General features: G+C 43.5%; 1 protein-coding gene across 1 annotated transcript in view; it reads right to left on the bottom strand.

The window, feature by feature from the left end:
• The window catches only part of BACE2 (beta-secretase 2), a 54,160-nt gene that overhangs the window by 22,641 nt on the left and 7,596 nt on the right, over window positions 1-23,923 (bottom strand). The window contains exon 2 of the mRNA XM_029046756.1: window positions 3,812-3,900. Within this exon, the coding sequence (XP_028902589.1) occupies window positions 3,812-3,900 (89 nt within the window). The remainder of the gene's footprint in view (window positions 1-3,811; window positions 3,901-23,923) is intronic.

Genomic DNA, 23,923 nt, shown 5'->3' with positions numbered 1-23,923 from the left:
CAATTTAAGACCTTATCTTTCGAAGGCAAAACACAGCACGTTTCTCTTCTGCAGGGTGCAGAGAAAATGATGCCCGAAGGTCCGCCCCCATCAGAGAGCAAGCTCCTCAATGGCAGGGACTGCATCTTTGACTTTCACTACATTCTCACAACTGCTTCCAACAGTCCTCTACACACATGTCTCGATAAATTCTAACCTCCCAAAGAAGGGAGCTCTCAGAGTTTTATATTCCCAAGGAGCCCATTGCTAGTCAAGACGCTCAGACAAGAGAGAAGGTCAGATGGAGGTGGGACCCTTTGGCACTTCTTTACAGCACCGAAACAATGGCCTGGAGAAAGTCTCCTTGGCAGATGTTGGAGGAGGAATTATGGGGTCCAACAGGGCACGTGAGCATGTTGGGTCCCTGTTGGCTCTGGATCCCCAGAGCTACCTGGGAAACTCTGGACTCAGCCAGAAATGTACCCCAAACTCTGACTGGTTTCAGACTGGAGGGGTTTTGTGGTTTCTGGAGGGATGACTGACCAAGGGATTTTCTTAGGCTAGGCCCCTGGGCCCCTTCCAGGATCTACCCTGAGACTGGCCTGAGACTTGTCACTGGAGCCACAGCAGAGACATCATAAGGCTCAGCGTGCAGTAGACCAGACCGGACACCAACCAATCGATTGCATTTATTGAACCTTACTGTGTGCTGAGCACTACCCTAAGCACTTGGGAGAATACAATAAAACAGAGTTGGTAGATACGTTCCCTGCCCGCGAGGAGGAGTGTACATTCTAGAGACCAGTCGCAAAACCCCCTATCAACCTGACAGATCACCAGTGGATACTATACTCATTATACACTGGGACTTTCCAGTCATCTGTGGATGTCTACAACCAATCGTTGATTCCTTAAGCTGTATCTAGACAAGTGGAGTGGAGGTTGAAGCTATTATATAGACAATGCAGGCCAAAAAAAAAAAAGCCATGCTCTTAAGGGGGGAAAATTAGATGTTCTGATCTAAATTACCCAGTCTAATTTCCTGTCAGTCAACATGTATTTATTAAGTACTCACTAGGGGTCACTAATTTAATTTATCCCACTTCATTTTGCCTGTTTGGACCTAAAACAGGCAGAGCACATCACTTCTTATCTGCTACTGTAGCACATTAGGCTCAAAAGACTAAGTGAGGAATGATGATAATAGAAGGATTTTAGGTTTCTTAATGGAATGGTAGAAGACCTGGCTGAGGAGGACAGGTTCAGATCTTCCTCTAAACCATTCAGCTGGAGGCTATGGTTTCTCTACTGGCTCGACTAAAAATGGGAGAAAAAAAGAGTGCCCCTCTCCCAGCACCTTCTCCCTGTATTGAGGCTTTCGGGGTTATTCATCATAATGAAATGAACATTTCTGATGGGGACAAGCCGGACAAATGACTAATGGTGACACAACTACTCATTTCATAAATCAACGTGGCCCTGTCAAGGCCCCCAAAGCCAAATAGCCAATTACTAGAAAATATCCCAGGGCACATTAAGAGTGGCATATCTAAAGACTCAGTACTTGAAAAAGAAGCAGACAGCCTAGCCAGAAGCCTAATTATGACCAAAAGAACTCAGGATCCAAGCAAATGCAGGAACACTGGAAGACCCTGGGTTTCACTTTAGAAAGCAAAGTTACTGAAAACCAAGAGAGGAAGGAGGCTCTCATATGGTTTTTATGAAAATGCTCAAATACCTCCTAGAAGCCATTCCTGAATTCACCTAAAGTTGCCAATGAATTGGTTTTCATGTGTGTGATCATCGATGAAAACTGAATGTTATGATGGCCACGAATTCCAGAAAAATCATCCCAAATCTTTATTAACTCACTTTCTAAAGTGCTCCACCTTGCAAAGAACTTGAATTTCTTACCAGAATTAAATTCAGTTTCATGACCACCCTGGGGGTATATGGAATACGCAGAAACTGAGATAAGGAGGGATAGGAGAGAACAAAAGATAACTGAGATAAGGAGAGATAGGAGAGAACAAAAGATAGTTGACCAAATTCTACAACTAAAAAGTCAGAAAGGGAGTATAGGTAAAGTGGCTACAACAGCACTTTACTAGGGCTCAGAAATCTGGGTCTTTTATACTTGCTTCTGCTGTGGGACTTTAGGTGAGGAACAACTGCTTTTGCTCAGTCTCTTCAACTGTAAAATGTAAAACGTAAAATCCACCTTTACAGGTGGATGGTAAGATGGCATTTGTCAGGAAGAGAAAAATGAAACTTTGATATTCTCCAAAAATATAAACTAGAATATTATTCAGTCTGCAATAGCAGGCAGAAAGAATCCATCTAGGTTTCTCCTTCCTTTACTCCCTGAAGCCAAAATCTTTTTCCAAGACTTAAAGAATGTGATAGTAGATCAGTGTTTTCTCCCTTGGTAGGTGAGGCAGGAGTTCAGTTTGAATCTGGAAGTGCAGAGAAGAAAGAGAGAGAGCGAGAGTGAGAGAGCAGCCTGCACTTTTTTGGACAGGGATCATATTTATTAATACTAGAGCGTTGCATTCTTTCAAGTGCTCTGCACACAGTAAGTGCTCAGTAAATATCATTGATTAGTATGATTGCTTCTGCTGATGTCCCCCTGTTGTAGTTTAGTACCCACTGATGGAGTTTATGATTCTGCTTTCCACACTGTGAGGCTGAGGCCCGAGCTGAGACCGTCTCACTTCATTCTCAGCCCACTGCTGGCTCCCTTAGCTTCTCATGAGCTCCAGACCCTTTTCTCTTTTCTATATTCTGGCTCTGGGGATGTGTGCATTATGCCCAAGATTTCTCATGCAAGGCCAGATTAATTATTTTTAAGATTAAGGATTTGTTATCTGGGCCTTTAAGATATTGTAAGGCCCTTTATGGCTTTTAAGGCCTCTCTTGGGAGAGAGAAGACACTGTACAAAACATTGCACTGGACCCTACATGGCCTAGTGAGTGGAAAGAGCACGTCTGGGAGTCTGAGAACCTGGATTCTAATCTCAGCTCTGCCGGCTGAGTGAGTCTGGGCAAGTTGTTTCAGTTCTTGGTGACTCAGTTTCTTCATCTGTAAAATGGGGACTCACCTGTTCTCCCTCCTATTTAGACTGTGAGACCCACGTGAGTCAGGGACCGTGTCTGACCTGAGTATTCTGTACCTACCCCAGTACTTAGTACAGTGCATGGCACCTAATAAGCACTTAATAAGTACCACAATAAAATTGATTGAACTATTTGCACATGCATCCCTTGGCAAGGGAACAAACCCATTTCTCTCCATATAAGAATGTCTATTACACCTGTGGGTGTGGCTAAAAATAATTATCTATGAGAGTCTACCAATTAATGGTATTTATTGAGCGCTTACTATGTGCAGAACACTGTACAGTGCTTGGGAGAGTCCAATACACTTCCTTCCACAGTGTGTTTGTGTGCCGCTGAAGACTATGCTCCCTGCTCTCTCCTTACCTCAACCTTCGTAGCCTCACACCGAGGTTGCCGGATAAATGTAAAGCCTTGGTCCTTATTAAATCTTTTTGAAAACACCCATAAGACGCTGGAATGAACTCGCCAGCATAGTTCCCTCTCGGTTTTGGTTTTGTCTTAAACTGTCAGCCCCACATGAGCAGAGATGGTGTCTACTTTCAGTCTTTTTAATTGTACTGAACTTTCCCAAGTGCTCAGAGTAAGCACTCAATTAATTCCATTGATTGATGGACTGCGACGACCTCAACCTCCATTCACAGCAGGAGCAGGATTACCCCTCAATTCCCAGGAACACCAAAGATGCCATCTCCATTCCAAATTCAGCACTCACCGCTCAGCATCAAAATAGGAACTTATGTCTGAATGCGGGGAGCCTGCTACTGCAAAGTTACTGCTTCCAGTGTCAACCAGAATATGCATCTGTGAAAAAAGGGGAAGAAAACCAAATAGAATGGATGTTATTTGAGCTTTTGGGTTAAACGGAGGGAAAATGACTTCTGAATGACACAAAACCTCCCTATGAGTTTCTGTCAATGACAGATATCCAACCATCGCTACTGACTAAACATCGGAGGGGTTTGGGGCTATGAACTTGACACTTGGGTTAGGAACACACGTATGTACCTGGAAAAGAAAGCATCTGTGAATTTTTAGAATCTACGTAATCAGTCAAGGATTTTTTTTTATTGTGCAGAGCACTGTACTAAGCACTTGGATGAGTTCACTACAGTAGAAACGGTAGACATGATTCCTGTCCAAAAGGAGCTAACATTCTCAATCTGGATACCTTTATTTGGGAAAATGGAAATTGCTGCCAAATGGCCATATTACAGACTCCAAGGAAGAATGAGCAAAATGACACAGTAGGAAACACAACGTATGCCTGTAACATTGTGCAGGTGTATGGGGTCTTTAATGGTTACAAGTTAGGCCCTGATTTTGGCTTGGGTTCAAAGAGATGCAGAGGGCATAGGATTGGTGGGTGGGGACAGATAAAGGCAACCCAAAATAAGTACATCCCATAAGCTTTTAATGTGACTTGAAGGACGAGGCTTTGCCTGGGAAACTTCAGGTTTAAGATACAGAGCCTGTGACTTGTTGGGCAACTTCAAGCAAGTTCCTTACACTTTCTAAATTCCACTTTCTTCATCCATAAAAAGGGTACAAGTCCTGCCTCACAGAGTTGTGTGAAACAGCTACTGAGGATGATTGTAAATGGCTAAGCAAAGAAAATTCTAGTAAGCAATGGCTACTGCCAAAGCAACCTTACCCTTTCCAGCTTTTATTACCTTAAAGTAGCTTTGGAAAATCAAATTGGCAAGATGGCATGGACTTTGCTTATGCTTCCTGTGCCCTGTTTCCCCAACAGCATATCCGGCTCCAGGCGTTCAAAAATCAAGATGCCAAATGGCAGGCTGCAGTTAGCTGCCAGCTCCCATACTTCATCCTCTTACCTTTGCGTTTCATTCTCCACATATGCAAAAAGACCACAAGGTTGGGTTTAGCCTTTGGTGGGCCCCCTTAGGGTTCTCCATTTCTATTTCACGTTTATTTTTCAAATTTGTAAAACAATTCAGAGATTGTGGCATAATGGAAAGAGCATGAGCCTGGGAGTCAGGGGACCTGGGTTCTAATCCCTTCTCTGCTACTTGCCTTCTTCTTCCTGCTTAGACCGTGAGTTCCACGTGGGACAGGGATCTCTCACATTTGGGAGAGTTTGATACAACAGAATTAGCAGAAGTGTGCCTTGTCCATAATAAACTCACAGTTCTGTGCTTTTTTTTTTTTTTAACTAGGCCATGCTGCTTCCCTGATCCCTGTACCCCACTTTACCTCCCTTCCTCCTCTCCTATTGACCAAAACACAAACCAACAAAAAACCCAAAGAGCAGAGAAGAGCAGATGGCCTGCATCCTATCCTGGGGTCAGGGGCAGGGAGGGGAGAATCAGGGCCAAAATCACAGGGCTTAAAATACTCCATCGCTTCCCAATGATATCATCTCTCTGATCTCACTGTCAGAAATATTTCTTTATCATAACAATAATAATACTTATGGTACTTGTTAAGCACTTACTATATGCCAAGCACTGTTCTAAACACTGGGGTAGATACAAGTCAGTTAGGTTGGACACATCCCTGTCCCACATAATAATAATAATAATGTTGGTATTTGTTAAGCGCTTACTATGTGCAGAGCACTGTTCTAAGCGCTGGGGTAGACACAGGGGAATCAGGTTGTCCCACGTGGGGCTCACAGTCTTAATCCCCATTTTACAGATGAGGGAACTGAGGCACAGAGAAGTTAAGTGACTTGCCCACAGTCACACAGCTGACAAGTGGCAGAGTTGGGATTCGAACTCATGAGCCCTGACTCCAAAGCCCGTGCTCTTTCCACTGCGCCACGCTGCTTCCGTGCTAGGGTTCACACTCTTAATCCCCATTTTACAGATGAGGTAACTGAGTCCCAGAGAATTGAGGTGATTTGCCCAAGGCCACACAGCAGAAATGTGGCAGAGCCGAGATCAGAACCCTTGATCTTCTGATTCTTAGGCCCGTGCTCTACCCACTAAGTCACGCTGCTTCTCTTATATTTTCCTGAGATTCTCTGCCAAAAGATTTTTAAGAGCCCATAGTATTTCCACCCAGAATTTCACTACGGTGTAAAGACAATGGGAGGATTTTCCCCTCCTTTTTTAGAAAACGTTTTCAGGATTTCTTCAAAAGTATGGGACAATGCCATAGCTGAACAACCAGAGAATCACCTTAAAGTCCAGAAGAAAAGAACGAAGCCTGTAACTCTGCACATTATTAAAAACATACATTGGTGGGCTCTTTTCCTTGGTATTGAGAAATAGGTGACCTTTAGTCCTTGTACCTATTACCTAAAAAGACTGGATCATGCATATTGTATGTAAAACAATCACAACAATCTCCTATTTGTAAAAAGAAAGTGTGTGCATTTGAGATAGATTAAAACAAAACAATGAGGACAACAAAACACCATAGATCCCTTATCTCATTTGCTACCCAGAAAAGATCTCAAACCTGAGTTCAGAGTTTAGCATTTAGAGCGGGTGTTAAATGAGAAAACTAGAGGCATTGAAAAGAGGGGGATGCTGATTTTTTCAAAAAGAGACCATCCGCTCTAATCGTATGGGACAGTTTTTAATAAGTCAGTAGAGTGGGCAGGCTCACAAAAGTCCACAAGTTCCAACTAAGAACTATCTTCTTCCCCTAAATTTCAGGCTGTGAAAGCAGCGTATTCACTCAAAGCATCCACCATGCATGCCTGGAAAGCACAAACAAAACTAAAGCCCAGTAAGATGTATGAAAATCCCAACCCACTCCTATATAGCCAGTATTCACACAACAAATTGCTATTCAAGTTGACATTCTGCAGCAACACTAAGGGCTTATGCATAAGTAGACACAATGAGAAGCAGACACAGGAACACTGTAGGGCTCACAATGGCCCTAGTGACGGGGAGCACTTTTCTGAGGAGACATTTGAGGCTTCTTTTCTTGGTATGGAGTTCTCCCCACCCCCTTTACATCCTATCATGAAGAGAACCCTTTCACTTGGCCAAAATATGAAATCTCATTTGTGCTTCTCGGCTCACTGCACTTAACAGAGGCCAATGACATGGGGCAGAGCCAGCTTTTACCAAAGCAAAGCCTCTTTTATGGTGTCTGTTAAGCGCTCACTATGTGCCAGGCACTGTTCTAAGTGCTGGGGTAGATGAGAAGCAGAATGGTGTAGTGGATAGAACAGAGACTTGGGAGTCAGAAGGACATTGGTTCTAATCCTGGCTCCAACCCTTGTCTGCTGTGTGACCATGGGTAAGTCAGTTCACTTCTCTGTGCCTCAGTTACTTCATCTGTAAAAAATGGGGATTAAGTGTGTGAGCCCAATGTGGGACAGGGACTGTGTCTAACCTAATTAACTTGTATCTACCCCTTAGCTTAGAACAGTGCTTGGCACACACTAAGCACTTAACAAGTACCATTATTATTATTATGATACAAGGTAATCAAGTTGGACGCAGGGCTCACGGTCATAATCCATTTCACAGATGAGGTAACAGAGGCCCAGAGAAATGAAGTGACTTGCCCAAGGTCACACAACAGACGAGTGGCAGAGTCAGAACTTGAATGCAGGTCCTTCTGATTCCCAAGCCCGTGCTCGAGCCACTAGGCCACACTGCTCCCACTACGCCATGACTGCCCTATAACTGTCTTAAGGTGTTTTTTCTAACTCCAAAGGCACTGGGTAATAATATTTGCCACAGAGACATTTTAGATAGAGTTGATATTCAAGGCAGCTCACCAAATCTACCCACCATCTCAGGGGTGTGCAAAGCTAAAGTCCTCTAAATCCCCCACCCAAGTTCCAGAAGAATGGGGTAGTGGAGATCAGCTAGTGTTGAGCCTCCTGGGTTAAAATGCATGTTTCCAAATGGAAAATGGAAGCAACCATCATTTTCTGGCACAACACACTTAAATATAGATATTTCTCTACTTGTGTCTACGATTTCTACTTTTTAGTCCAAGTTTTCACCTTCTTGGGCCACATATGGGAAGGACCTCACGTAGGTTGGAAGATGTTTCCTCTAGGAACTCAATACGACCCACTGTGAAATGACTAAAACATCTGACGCAAAGAACAGGGGTTTCTTTTAATGGATCAGTTCATCTCAACATCCTGAACCTAGCACACTTCCCTTTGTCATTTAGCGATTTCACTGGCCAAGTGACAACTTTGGTCCAATTTCAGTAACTTTGCCGCTCACCACTAGGCCGAGCACTTCGGTAATGTAAAGGGAGTTCACGAAAGGACACAGCCGCCTTTGTACACTAAATACCAAACCACCCTTTTCCCCCTTGGGCTTGCTGCAAAGCTCTGTCTCACCAGAACTCCCATTCAACAAACACTGCTTTTTCTCCATGGGCCACCTTCTCGAAATGGACCGAATCACCGGAATGCTATCAACTCTAACCCGATCGCCGACGTTATAGCCTCTCAAAGATGTTCCTAGTGGGAGAGGACAGAATCAAGTTTCACCCGTCGTTTTCTCAAAATTGGCAGCACCAAATGATTTTCTGTTGTCTGCAAGCATATTGGAGTAACATGAGTCAGCTGTCCATCTGTTTGATTTCCCCCCTCCATGTTTCCTCTCCTATCCAATTTTTTTTTAAAGAGCTGATTAACAAAGTTCCTCATCCCAAAAGCCTCGCTCAACCAATGATGCAGACGACTATAACTTTCCTATCCACTAAGGAAAGTTAGAGAATAAGTAAGTCCCATTCCTATAAATTTATTTTCAAGTAAATTATTTTCTCCAGAATTGTAACATCTCCTGGAAAATGGAAAAACGCCGACAGCCTTAATCAATAGATTTATTTATTCAGTGCTTACTGTGTTCCAGAGCATGGTACTAAATGCTTGGGAGAGAATTCAGTAGAGTTAGCAGACCTGATCCCTGCCCTGAAGGCAACAGCTATATTTATAAAGAAAATTGTGAGTATGAGTCTTACAAACATCTCATTTACACTCGGATCTCCTACACCTCAGGGGTCCCATCCCTGATGAACCCCATGTTACAGAAAATGCATGGTATATATGCAAAGCACAACCATTGCTTCAAACACCACATTACATCCTATCCTCATAGACATGTGTTGTCAAAGGTTAACTTCCTAAATTCCCTAAAAGCATTCTATGTACAAAATGTAATGAGAATCTGAGTTCGGAAGAACTGAATGCGTCTATAATAAGCATACTGGGGCATGAGATGGAGGGAAAGGAAAGTATTGGAGAAGTGAGAAGTACGAGCAGATCTTCTTTGCATTCCAGGGTTAATGGAAGATTTATAAATCTTGCATTTCTTTGGTTTAAGGGCATCCATCTGTGTTTTTAAAAACTCAACAGGGAAAGGTGAGTTAAAGCCTGAACTCGCTGCAGGTGGTTTTTTTGGTGTTTTTTTGTGGTTTTTACCCAGGAGATCCATGGGAACACCAGTCCTACAACAGAGAGGAGATAGCTCCTCTGCTTCCCTCTGTTTGCTGGAAGCTGGAGGACGATTCGGGGCCAGCACAAGGAGTCTGGTGGCTCGGAGAAAGCCAGCATTCTATGGCCCAGAAGTCGGATTCCCTAGTTTTGCACTTAATACTTCCCTAGGCTAATTTCACAGAATGGGGAACGATGAGAATCAGCAAGGCACTGTGGATAGAGCACGGGCCTGGAGTCAGAAGGTCATGTGTTCTAACCCTGGCTCTGCCAATTGTCGGCTGTGTGACTTCGGATAAGTCACTCCACTTCTCCGGGCCTCAGTTACCTCATCTGCAAAATGGGGATTGAGACCGAGCCCCATCCAACCCGATTTGCTTGGATCCACCCTAATGCTCACTAAAGTGCCTGGCACATAGTAAGCACTTAACAAATTCCATTCCATTCAATAGTATTTATTGAGCGCTTACTATGTGCAGAGCACTGTACTAAGCGCTTGGGATGAACAAGTCGGCAACAGATAGAGACAGTCCCTGCCGTTTGACGGGCTTACAGTCTAATCGGGGGAGACGGACAGACAAGAACAATGGCACTAAACAGCGTCAAGAGGAAGAACATCTCGTAAAAACCGATGGCAACTAAATAGAATCAAGGCGATGTACAATTCATTAACAAAATAAATAGGGTAACGAAAATATATACAGTTGAGCGGACGAGTACAGTGCTGTGGGGATGGGAAGGGAGAGGTGGAGGAGCAGAGGGAAAAGGGGAAAATGAGGCTTTAGCTGCGGAGAGGTAAAGGGGGGATGGCAGAGGGAGTAGAGGGGGAAGAGGAGCTCAGTTTGGGAACGCCTCTTGGAGGAGGTGATTTTTAAGTAAGGTTTTGAAGAGGGAAAGAGAATCAGTTTGGCGGAGGTGAGGAGGGAGGGCGTTCCAGGACCGTGGGAGGACGTGACCCAGGGGTCGACGGCGGGATAGGCGAGACCGAGGGACGGCGAGGAGGTGGGCGGCAGAGGAGCGGAGCGTGCGGGGTGGGCGGTAGAAAGAGAGAAGGGAGGAGAGGTAGGAAGGGGCAAGGTGATGGAGAGCCTTGAAGCCTAGAGTGAGGAGTTTTTGTTTGGAGCGGAGGTCGATAGGCAACCACAAATACCATAATAGTACTTGAAAAGCAGAAGCAGCTAGTCCCATTTAGCCATCTCCACCAGCCTGGTGCTCGCTGTGGGCAGGAAATGTGTCTGTTGATGCATTGTCCTCTTCCAAGCACTTAGTACAGTGCTCTGCACACAGTATACACAGTAAGCACTCAATAAATATGACTGACTGAATGAATGAAATCTCTGCTTCTCTGGGGATCTCGGACACCTATGCTATCAGAGCGGGGACAGGGAGAGCCCTCTGCAGTCTCCTCGTTGGACATCTGCTACTCATAAATGCAGAAAATACAGTCAACCAATGGTATTTACTGAAATGTTTACACTGTATGCAGAGCACGGTACTAAGCACCTGGAGAGTAAACAACAGAGTTGTTAGACATGATCCCTGACCTCGAGGATCTTGTAGCCTTTTTGGGGGGGGAGGGGGGGGAGGCTCAAATCGGCACCCTCAAATAACCTTCATTAAGTTAACCTTAGGAGAAGGAGCATGGCCTAGTAGATAAGAGCACAGGCCTGGGAGTTAGAAGGACCTGGCTTCTAATCCCAACCCTGCCACTTGTCTGCTGTGTGACCTTGGGCCAGTCACTTCTCTGTGCCTCGGTTACGGCATCTAGAAAATGGAGATTAAGACTGTGAAGCCCATGTGGGACATGGACTGTGTCCAACCTGATTACTTTGAATCTACTCCAGTGTTTAGTACAGTGCCTGGCCCACAGGCGCTTAAATACCACTAAAAAAACAAAACCAAAAAATGCTTCCACCACATCCACCCCTAAAACTGGCTCTGTATACATTGCTGGGTTGACAGCCAATATTTAATTCTATTTAGCACCTTGAAAGGCTTCGTATTAATATAGTGTTCATAATGGCCCCATCTGCAAAATTCTTTACTAGGCCCTGGTATAAAACTCTGAATAATGTAAAAGGAATCCCCTCTTCTTGCAGAAAGACTGGTTGAGGAGAAGAGTGTAAATTTGGCAATAGGAAGCAGGCTCTACCTATGTGCCAATTTAGGATTCAGTAAACCACCATAGGATGAGTGGCAAGAATTCAGATTTCCTGGTGTTAGCTGGAGACTTTCACACTGTCAAATCCAGTGAAGATCTCCTGGACACTACCCACCTTCTGAATATAAAACACAGAGGTAAAGATATTAGAAGCAAACAATCCATTTGTTAGGTTCACTGAGATCCATTCGCTTATCGGATTTTTACGCTATCTTCCCCAAAGGCTCAGTTTCCTTTAACGGAAGGTTTGTAGCCAAATGAGATTTGAGTGATCAGAAAATCCGAGACTTTCTGGTCAGCACACCATTCTGTTGAAGGTAAAACATCCAACACCTGTCTTCAAAATAAATGCAGACATATTTATCCCCCACCATCCTTTAGTTTCCTAGAATCGGTGAACTTGATAATAACCGCAACTGAAAGCCTTGGCTAATTGCTTCATCACAGGAAAATGTTGCATTAATGGAGGGGGAAAAGAAAAAAAAACCTCTGTTAGGCTCCTAGTTAGTGATTAGCAACCAGAGATCTCTCAGCTATCACTGTCTCTTTTTTAGTAGGTTAATAGATAGGAAAATTAGGAGCTAATTTAAATAATGGCTCATTTAACACAACGATTCCTAATTACATTACCAGCCCATCTGCCCTAGCTACTAGATGCTGTTTGCCCACAGTTATTACATGTTATTACTGGCACTGATTTTTTTAATCAGCGTCTTTCAGGATTTCAATTCTAGAAATGAATTCAGTTAAACATGTCTTTTTGAAGAAGGCAGAAATAATTACCATGCACCATTTCTTGACAGTCTGAAATCAGAGTTAAAAAAAAAATCAAAAATGATTAATTTTCTAAAAGATAGATGTTCTATACTTTGCCCCAGCCTGCAGGCCTACGTGTGTGTGTGTGTGCACGCATAAAAAACACCGACGTGAGCATATAGAAGGCTCACATTTTTGGTGAGGACCTTTTTGAGCCATTACACTGACATTCAGGTTCACTGGACAGACGAGATGGCCACCCCCTGTTTAATTCAGCTTCTGATTAAATAGCCTGGTGAGGCTGGTGCTTACTGGCTGTATCGTCTCAGGGGGCAATTCTGCTTGTACTAAAAACCTTGTAATCCAGTTATGAAGGAGAATCCCATTACCACTTCCACCCAGTGTGGTGTGAATCATACAATTCAACTTTCCTTATGGTCAGGAAGTTGACCACAATACTCCCCATCTTCAAAGACCTTCTGAAAGTACATCTCTTCCAGGAGGCCTCCACCGATTAATTTCGGTTCTTTCCAGGGTACGTCCTCGACTGTCACCTCAGCACCTCACCAATTACGCAGTTGTGAAGTGACAGCCACTCAGAGGACTTCTGTACGTGTCTTCCCTACCCTAGTAAATAAGCACTAATTATCTACCTACCCACTTTTCTTCTGTCCTCCCAACTGCCACTTTGGCTAGTGTCTGACCCCTGCTAGACTGAGTTCTTTAAAGGGCAAGGTTCATGTCTACTAACTCCTGTATTCTTCCAAGTGCTAAATAGAGTGTTCTGCCCACAGTTGATCATCAATAAATATTGCTAATTGACATTACTGGAAGGCTCTGAGGTCCTGTCAGATCCTCCTGATGTCCAAGAGAGGTTTACAGGCTTTTTTTGGGGGGTAAGGGGGTTAGAGGGAGGGGTATCTGGCTATCATCTCTAATTCAGGCACATTCAGCTATTCGGTTTCAAGTATCCTGCCACTGAGTGGATTCTGCTGGGTGATGGTTTGGATTCCTTCAAAGCTGCTGCTATTCTCATCTCCTGTAGGTGTTGTGCCATGGCTGATGCCCAGTTCAATTTCCCCAGGCAGAGAGGCATTCTTGCTGCCAGAAATATTCCTCTTGCCTTGTCTGACCCACATATGGGCACTGGATCATCTAGGATCTCACAGACATCTGAGGCTTCCAGGGCTATATCATCTTTTCCTACGGCTAGTCCTGACTCAGTTTTCTCATGTGGTTAGTGTATTGTTTCGATTCCAAGTTTTTATTGGGACTGGGGAATCGAGTCTGAGGTTTTCACCACAGAGTCGTGCTGAAGTTATGGGCTCCCCTCTATGAGGCTTAAGATTGGCTACTTATGGCCAGGCCTAGAAAGAAAATAATAATAATAATTATGGTATTTGTCAAGCACTTACTATATGCCAGGTACTGAACTAAGTGCCGAGGTAGATAGAAAATAATTAGGTTGGACACAGTCCATGTCCCATAAGGGGCTCATAGCCTTAATACCCATTTTACAGATGAGGGAAAAGAGGCACAGAGAAGTGAAGTGACTTGCCAAAGGTCCACATGGCAGACAAGTGGAAGAGCCGGAATTCGAACCCAGATCCTTCTGACTCCCAGGCCAGTGCTCCATCCAAAAGGCCAAACTGCTTCTCTAAAAACCACTCCATCATTGACCTTTGTTTATAGCTATAGCTGTGTGCTTTGGGAGTTTTCACTGGGGATGGAAGAAAGATGCAAAATTCCAGACCCACGGGTCCAAACTGGCTCCTGAACCTCTCTTCAGGGAGGAAGAAGACATTACCACCCTTGCATTGAGACTTTGCATCTGGATTTCAAAGGGAAATATTTTTTATTAGCCTCGAGAAAAAGGAAATCCATACCAAAAGGCTAAAAATGACAACGCATGGCTTTGTTCACTTTCTTTCACAGGAGATGAAAAAGCACGTTTGAGAGAGAGAGAGAGAGTTAGGTCAGTCTGGTCCTTCCCACGGAGGCAGCAAGACACACTCTCTTTGAAATTTTACAAGTCTCCTAGGACTCTGGCCCTGTGCTATTTCAGATGATGGTCCGACCCCATTACACAGTCTCAAAAGAGTACCGTGGCTATTTCTAATCAATGCACTAGACACCCCCAACGACATTTAAGGCTTTTCTGGAACCACATTAATCTCCCTTTTTTTTTTTCAAACTCCATATCCATTATTGAAAACACTACACATACACTCTGCTTGCAATTGACTTGAAAAGCCGAGACTCAGTATCTCAGTTTTATATAAGCAGCATATTGCATAAGTTTTATGGGTGCACTGTGGCCTAGGGAAATGAACCCGGAAAACAGGAGGCCTAGGTTCTAATCCCACCTCCTCCACTGGCCTCCTGGTGTGACCTTGAGCAAGTCATTTATCTTTCCTGTGCCTCAGTTTTCTCATCTGTGAAATGGAGATTAAATATTGTTGGCCTTCAGCATAGATGATGAGCCCAATGGGGAACAGGGATTGAGTCTAATCTCATATTACTGTATTTACATCAGCACAGAGCAGTCCTTGGCATACAGTAGGCACGCAAATACCACAGTAATATTGTGTTTCTACAGGACTAAAATATTCAGCAATGGCTCAGATTTAGGTCAGAACCAACATGGCCTATAGAGTGCTTAGAAATTAGGAAATGGTCTAAGTGGTATGAAGGCATGAGTAAACTCTTTTTAAGTAGGTACAGGTATGGAGTGGGAGGGGAAAATAAATGACAGGGACATACACCCACAAATTCACAAACTACATTTTGTTTTCCTCCTGAACTAAAGATCTCCCTGTACTGGATTCTATTCCACATCTAGTAGTAACTTGTCAGGTGAATGTTCAAAAGCCTTTAATCTCTGGATTCTGGGCTCTGTCTTTTATTTTGGCTTGGAACCAGATAATTGGGGAGAGAGAGTAAAACGTCTCTATTTCCAGCACACAGTCACCAGAGAGCCTTTGAGGTGTAACTGCTTACAACTGCCAGCTGAACTTGAAATTTTCCTATCATCATCATCGATAGGATTTATTGAATTAGTTAGGGCAATCCAATGAAGAAAATACCCCAAAGAAGAAAAAGGAAAGGTCACCAATCCCAAGGAGTTTTACAATTTATTGGGGGCGACAAATACAAAACATGAACAATTAGGTAAAGTGCCAGAGCATAAATTACAGAAATGTACACAAAAGGTTACAGAAGTGTACATAAGTGCTGAGGTAGCTGTTGTAGATAAGGTGATCAGGGCAGCAGAGGGAGAGGAAGGAGGGGGGAGGTTAATCAGGTTTTCTGCAAAGGTAGGGGAGAATAGTGGTTCGGTGAAATATGGGGAGAACCGCATTCCAGGGGGGAACAGTGAGCAGCATGACCAACGGATTGGAGGAGGGAGATGGAGGAAGAATTAAGGGCAGGAAATGGTAAAGAGGTTAGCTGGGGAGAAGCCGAGAGGAGGCGCTGAGGTAGAGAGGGAGAAAAGGGGAACTAAAAATAACTTTAGAAAGTCACTTAGTATGTAAGCACATCGAAGGATATTAATGCCTCTTTGAAAATCAGCTAACACTCAACTATATTTGGTAAGTTGGGAAAAGAGTCCACTTAGAAGTCCTCTTAAAACATGGATTTTGAGCTCTGTAGTACAGAGCTAATCATTGATTTAATCAGTGCACATCTGGAATGTTCAGAAGGGAGGTAACTGAATTGATAGCCTATCCTTGCTAATTTTAGATCAGATATTCAAGAAAACATCCTCCTTCAATGGGGCTCATAAAAGATTTTAAGGTTTTTTTTTCTTGCTCACAAGACCTTCAAGGTAACCCCTCCCCCCCTTAAAATAGGCACATGTTGAATTAAGAAATATTCTTGGGTTAAAAATAATGTATTCCATGAAAAAAACTGCCCAAGTCAGTTGTCTTGGGATAGGTGTAAAAAATATCCCCTGCCTGTTATGGAGCCTCTCGCTAGCCACCCATTCAGGCGTGAGACTGGATAAGATAGGTAAACTCATCTTCCGCTTCCACTCCAGTAACACACAGACCTTTTTCTAATTACTGTTCATGTGATCTTCCTAATCTCCTTTTCTTCTTTCCCAGATTTGATCTGAACTTTTTAGAGGCGAAATGAGCCCCGTGAATATGGGACAAGGTTAAATCCTCTCCGTTTTTAGAATATATTTGCCCCAGCAAAACTCTAGGAGATTCATTTGCTTAATACTGTTCCATAAGAGTTTGGGGAAGCAACATGGCCTAGTGGAAAGTGACTTACATCAGGGGATCTGAGTTCTAGTCCTGGCTCTGCCATTTGCCTATGTGACTTTGTATGTCCCCGGCATTTCTTTTCCCCAACCACTCTGTGCCTCAGTTTCCCTATTTGTAAAATGTGGTCAAAAGTCTGTTCTCCCACCTTCAGACTCAGAGTCTCAAGTCGGAGACTGAGTCCAATAAATTATCTTGTATCTACCCTAGTACTCAGTCATATATTAAATGCTTAAAAAAACAGCATCTTTACTACCTGTTAATGTTTTTCATCTTGCACCTGGGATGGGAGCAGAGGAGCTAAACGATTAGGTCAATCACATACGTCACGCACGTCCCGAAGTATTAGGCGAGGGAGAGCCCCAGACAGGGCCGTTCCCTACCACTGGGTCAGGTTGCCCTTCTTTGCTGACATTTATCGTGAAATAAATCCAAATGCAGTTGCATTTGACCTGTCATGTTGCATGTGGCATGAATTTCTACAAGAATCCCAATCTCCTAACCAAATTTTATTTTTAAAAAATACACCCTGGCATGACCTAAAGATCAGTGTCAAAATCATGTAAAAAACAATTTACATTTGCAGTTCATAAGACTTTTCCCTCGCTCTAGCAACAAATGCCAGGCTGAATGACTTAAGGCCATTTAAAAATTAATTCCCCCCTCTATCAGACTTTGGACACAGCCCCTCGATCATTAACCTCCAGGAAAATGAATGTGGACCCAAAGTGTTACAGTCCAGTTAGTTCAAATGCCTCAAATAGCTCAGTTTGATAAATTTGGAAGATATTGATTTGAAACAGCCTAAACTTTTAATGTGCTGCAACTCTTCCCATCTTCCAAGATGAATTTTCCTCAAACACTTCGCCGCCAATAAAAGTCTCACAACAAATTAAAGGAACAAAACCCTCCTGAACACTTAGTTTATAATGAAAATAGTTTCCCACTGTAACTATATATAGACTTGAAGGAGCTCCCAAACTGCTCATTTCTATTCCTAGATGAATGGAGAGCTGGTGTAAGCCGTCCAGCCTCAAATCTTCTCTACCCCGAGGACGCTGCCAAGTCTGTAGATCAATGAACCTCCGAGACGGAGATGAGGCCCTAAGATTCACAGTTGAGAGCTTCCTACTTTTAAGTGCTAGACTTTGTACTGAGCATTCCAATTCTTTTTGTCTCAAGTGCTCCAGCTAAATGATCTTAGTCCTTGGATAACCAGCTCTATAAAGAAGAGAAAGTTGGAGATTTCTGATGCACCAGTGGGTCAGGATTTCCCTCCACTTTACAGCTCAAAGTGATTACACTTCGATTTATCATTTTTTAAAAGACTGTCTCCATAATGGCTGCCTTTACTGCAATGCAGATCTGTAACTGGCCAATTACTCCTTTCATAATCATACAACGGAATTTACACTCCTAAAGGGGTAATGAAGCACAGTGAATGGATACTCCAAGGGACTCCCATCCATACGAGTGCTAGAGGTTTGAAGAAAGGAGAAAAGCCATGAACTAGAACCAGAGTGGAGGTCCATAGTAGTGCAGCAAAGGTTTGGGAGGGGAGTCCTGGGCTGGAGGATTTGCTAAGTGCCAGCAAACAGGAAGGATGTTGTGATCTGAGAGGCTACAATGGGGAAAAAGGTCCCCTGGTGGGAACTGGATGGAGAAAATAGGGAAAATTAGGATTCTACTTAATCTTCCAGCCAGAAATCAAGGGCCTGAAGTCCCGCCCCTTGTCCCCCAACCTTAACCCATTCTGCTGATCCAGGTGCTTGTCATAACCTGACTTGATTGGTGCATCAGACTCCTCACTGGTCTTCTGGCCTACGGTCTCTCCCCTCCCCAGGCCAAACTTCATTGCACTTCTCGCAACATTTCTTTAAATAACAAAAAAAGTCACTCCATAAAATCTCCACTCCTCAAATGACTATCAGTTCCTCTCCATGCCAAGAAGAAACTCCTGGCCATTGCCATTAGGATCCTCAGTCAACTCTCTTGCTACTTATCCTCCTGATTCTCTCACTTCATCCCAGCTCACACTCTTCTAGTCACTGTATCTCCTTCTCCTCTTTCCTGCTGCCAACCCCTGGCTCACACCTCTGCCCCTGCCTGGAGCTCCCTCCTCCTTTAAAACAGACAAACCACTGCTCTCTTCCCATTTACAAAGTTCTCCTGAAAGTACAACTCCTCCATGAGGCCTTCCCTAATTCCCAATCTTGCCCATTATATCCCGTCCCTACCCCTGTTCTGGACTCCTGGTGCCATCGAAGCACTTAAATATTCACAAACTCCCTTAGCACTTTTTTGTACATATTTTACTTACCAATTGTTTAAGCACTGACTCAATCAGCGAATGGTATTTATTGAGAATTTACTAAGTGCAGAGCCCTGTACTAAGCACTTGGGAGGGTACAATTCAACAGTGGACACATTCCCGGCCCATAATGAGTTGATAATCCTAATAGGGAGGCAGACGTTGAAATAAATAAATTATATGATTAAACGATATGTACATAAGTGAGGTGTAACTATCCCCTTCTTCCTATCTGTAATTTATTTTTCTGTCATTTTCCCAGATCGTAAACTCCTTGAGGGCAGGGATAATGTCTACTAATTCTATTGGGTTGTCCCAGTCAATTAATACAGTGCTCTACACACAATAGATGCTTGATAAATACTACTGATTAAAAGGGGAGGAGAGTAGTTTTGTGACGTTTTTAAGTCTGTCCAAATTCCAAGGTACTCATCTTTCACCTAAATCCCCTTAATCCACTCAAATTTTAGATATCCTCAACAAACATTCATTGAAACCCCATCCTGGAAAAAATGATAACTGAGGCTGGATATTTTCTCATTTGCACTGTCCAGAAAGAGAAAAATACCTCACAGTCATGTGAAACCAACACCTCACAGTCATGTGAAACCATGGTCTTTGCCTGAGTTTACATGGGATGAAACTACTCTTTTGAGGGGAAAAGGTTTATGATACTTATGGATAACGTTGGTATTTGTTAAGCGCTTACTATGTGCAGAGCACTGTTCTAAGTGCTGGGGGAGATACAGGGTAATGAGGTTGTCCCACGTGAGGCTCACAGTCTTCACCCCCATTTTACAGATGAGGGCACTGAGGCCCAGAGAAGTGAAGTGACTTGCCCACAGTCACACAGCTGACAAGTGACAGAGCCAGGATTTGAACCCATGAACTCTGAGTCCCAAGCCCGGGCTCTTTCCACCGAGCCATGATTAGCTTAGCTTTATTTCTCTGAAATGTTAATGGGAAGTTTAGTATCCTGGGACCCTGAAACTTTGAATTTGGTTCCTAATTTGCTTTAAGGATGAGGATGAAATCCTGCTAATTCTAATCTACTTTCCTCTGCTGTTTCTTCTCTTTTGGGCCCATTCCAAATCAAGCAAAAGCAGTGACTCACTGGATTTTTGTTCTCTTAGAGCTTTTCTAGGTCAGTGATAGGACAAGGCACCTGAAGGTGGGTGGAAAAGTCAGACATGCATTTTGTAAATAAAGGAGGCATGCTAACCGCAGGATTCAGAGACAAAGGTGACCATCAGTGGGGAGTTGTCCACTTCCTGTTGCACACCAACCACCTGTAATTCAGCATGATGCTGCCACCTGTCACTGAGGTAAACCCTTTTATTGATTTTCCTCTCTCTGCCCAACCTGCCCTTTAGCTCTTTTAAATCTCCATCCCCAAGGCTCTCAAGCGGTCTCCCCCCATCTCTTCTGCAATTCTAATCACAAAGCCCTGTTCCCAAGACTCCCCCAGGTCACCCCAAATTGCACATGGCTTGTGTGTGACCCTCCGACATCAAGGAAACTGAGGCAGGATTAGAGGCTTATGCCTCCATAAATGGTCTCTGTCTGCCCAGGGCTATTCCAATGAACATTCCTAATTTTGTCCCCATGGGGATTTGGAACAAAATGAGACATGTGTCAGAATCATTCCTTCCCGCTCTCCACAGACTTACATGGGCCAACTCAGCCATAGAAACTCACTCATCTCGGGCTATATAACTACACACATTTTTTTGGATCAACAAAACATTTAGCGAACACTTACAAGGGGCAGAGTCCTGGATTTAGGAGCTTGTCATATACGGGACAAAGGGTTGAGCTCAAAGCCACATATCAAATTAGCAGCATTGAACAAAAACAGAATAAGCAGGGGGATGCAGCAACTTTCAGATGAGAACAGAATATTAAAAAAACCTGAGAATCAATCGTATTTGATAACCTGATAACCTTGTATCTACCCCAGCACTTACAACAGTGCTTGGCTCACATACCATCATCATTATTATTATTTATTGAGCGCTTACTGTGTGCAGACCCCTGTACTAAGCACATGGGTGAGTACAATATAATAAAAAATTGGGAAAGGTGAGAACAGAGCAAACAGCTTGTTTGTTTTTTTTTCTCAACCAAATCTCACACCATTTGGACTGGAGGGAAACCTACTGACACGGAAGGTTCATGGCAAAACAAGGTAAAAACCTGAAAGAGGTACACAGGTGATCTAAGCATACGGGATTAACTGCACAAGCCCCCAAATAGCAGGTCCAAGAAGAATTTGGATAATCTTAAGGATAAAAAGTCTGTAATGGGACATGAGAGAAGGATATGAGATATGGGGCAGTTTAAGAAGTAGAAGGAAAAGTTACGAAGGGGTCAACTCTTCATTTTAAGTACAGGGGCAAAAAGCAATGGGTTTTGGGGGGGATGGAACATAGAGTATGTAACATACTAGTAGCAAGTGAGTTTCAAAGAACTAATAGGTAAGAAATAACTGACTTTCGATCTTTTCATCCCCTTTTGGAAACTCTTGAGTCTTTTGGGAAACCAGGGATGACTGTAGATTGTAAACTCCTTGAGGACAGGGATGAGATTGACTAATTCTATTGTACTCTCCCAAGCCCTTAGTACAGTCCTCTCCACACAGATTCAATCAATACTATTGACTGATTGAGGACAGGAGTCCTTAGAGAGAGGAGGGAGAGTGGCAGATAAATTTTAACAAGAAACTGTTCGTGATGGAAATGCAGGTAATGAAAGTGTGTTGTGGGCAAGGAATGTGTCTCTTATATTGTGTTGTACTGTCCCAAGCCCTTACTACAGTATGCTGAACAAGTAAGCACTCAATAAATATGAAAGACTGAAAGGCCGACGATTGAGTTTCCCACCTCCTGAAGCCCTAAAACCCAACCTCAGCTGTCCAGACACAGCTATCAACCAATCGAATTTATTGAGCACATATGGGGTGCAGAGCACTGTAATAAGCATGCTCTGAAGTAGAAATGTGAAGGATGTCCATTTATAGGAGGTGGTGGAAGATGCTAAATGCTTCCAGGCAGACTTGGTGGAAACCCCAGGGGTCAAAGTATCCACTGCCTTTTAGCCACCTAGGGAAGCTCAGCATCTTCAGATCAGCCCTAGGTCTTTATTTGACAATGGTAAGCTGCAAAATGGCTGCATGAAGTGGGTATCAGACACTGAAGTTTTCAGATAAAGGGCAATTTCCTTTCATTAGTGACTCAGCCCCTATAGCACTTTCAGCTCTATTATGCCCTTTCTAAGATGCAGAAACTAGAATTTCAACTAATATTCCAGAACTAAGTGCACCACGGTTTTAGAAAAGCCACATTTGACCCATTTTATCTGCTGCTGAATACTGGACCAAAGAATCGAGACAACAGTTGAAGATGACTCCCGAGATTCCTTTCCTGAGTCACAGCTGAGCGCCGAGGGTGCAGCACTTGAGAAGTTCGAGCAGGTATGTTCACATCCACTGCCATTCCCAGAGTTGTGTGAAATGAGAAGCAGCGTGGCTCAGTGGAAAGAGCACGGGCTTTGGAGTCAGAGGTAATGGGTTCAAATCCCGGCTCTGCCACTTGTCAGCTGTGTGACTGTGGGCAAGTCACTTAACTTCTCTGTGCCTCAGTTATCTCATCTGTAAAATGGGGATTAAGACTGTGAGCCCCACGTGGGACAACCTGATTCCCCTGTGTCTACCCCAGCGCTTAGAACAGTGCTTGGCACATAGTAAGCGCTTAACAAATACCAACATTATTATTAAATGGGAAGAGTGGTTTCTCTGCCTTTTACGAGACCCGAAAATTGGAAAGTCAGGAGGCAGGGAGCATCCTGTTACATTCCAAAGTAGTACTGCTCAGATTATGATTTGGAACAGGAAGCAGGGTCTGCATTTATCTAGGTAACACTATTATGGTCTACCTTCCAGGAAAATAAACCAAAGACGTATTCCAAGATCCACGTTTACACAGTAAACCCTGGTTTGGGACAGCAACAATAACTATCCTCTAGCAGAACATTTACATTTCGAAGGCGGTCAATTGGCCTTCTCTCTTGAATGAATGTTTTTACTTAGAAAAATCCAGGACAGAACAGGTGCATATTATTGTATACATATCAGCATATCCAAGCCCAGATTCCAAGTCAGCTCGTTCTGCCATGGAAGAGGAGACAGTTGTTTAAAGTAAATTAATTTGCTTCCCATGACTTACAGAGCTCCAATTATTAATGAAATCGAGTTTAGTGTTCGCTTTGGAGAAAGGAGACATGAATAGCCAACACATTAACTAAAGGCCCATTCACCATCCCAAGCCTCGGGCAGGCATTCTTAGCATAAAGTCCAGAGGAAGTGATTGGGACCAGCTCGAGATGATTTTAAAGTAGAGTTTTTCTGAATTTATTGTATTCTCCCAAATCTCTAATACAGTGCTCTGCATCCGGCATGTTATCAATAAATACCTGTGGTCGACTGAAGTGGAATAACATTTACCTACTTCACTGGAATGGGGTTTTAATTCCCTCCCCATCGATATGTGCCAGACCACCACTCTCCCAACTTTCAAAGTTTAATTAAAACTACATCCCCTCCTAGAAGCTTTCCTTGATTAAGCCCTGTTGACCTCGACTCCCTTTACCAGCTGCACCGCTTAGGCACTTAGATCTGTTCCCTTTAAGTACTTGATATTCTTCCCACCTTCAACCCCACAGCACTTCTGCATATCTGTAATTTATATTACATCTGTCTCTCCCCCTCTATACTGTAAGCTTCTTGTGGTCACGTAACGTGTATACCAATTCTGCTGTACTGTACTCTCCCGGATACTTACTATAGTGGTCTGCACACAGTAAGAACTCAATAAATACTACTGATTGACTGATCAATCTTTCCAAGGCTATAAGTATGGGGCTCACCTAGGCTAGTATAG

The sequence above is a fragment of the Ornithorhynchus anatinus genome, chromosome 18, assembly GCF_004115215.2.
Source record: "Ornithorhynchus anatinus isolate Pmale09 chromosome 18, mOrnAna1.pri.v4, whole genome shotgun sequence".
Lineage (NCBI taxonomy): Eukaryota > Metazoa > Chordata > Mammalia > Monotremata > Ornithorhynchidae > Ornithorhynchus > Ornithorhynchus anatinus.
This window is presented reverse-complemented; position numbering and strand designations above follow the sequence as displayed.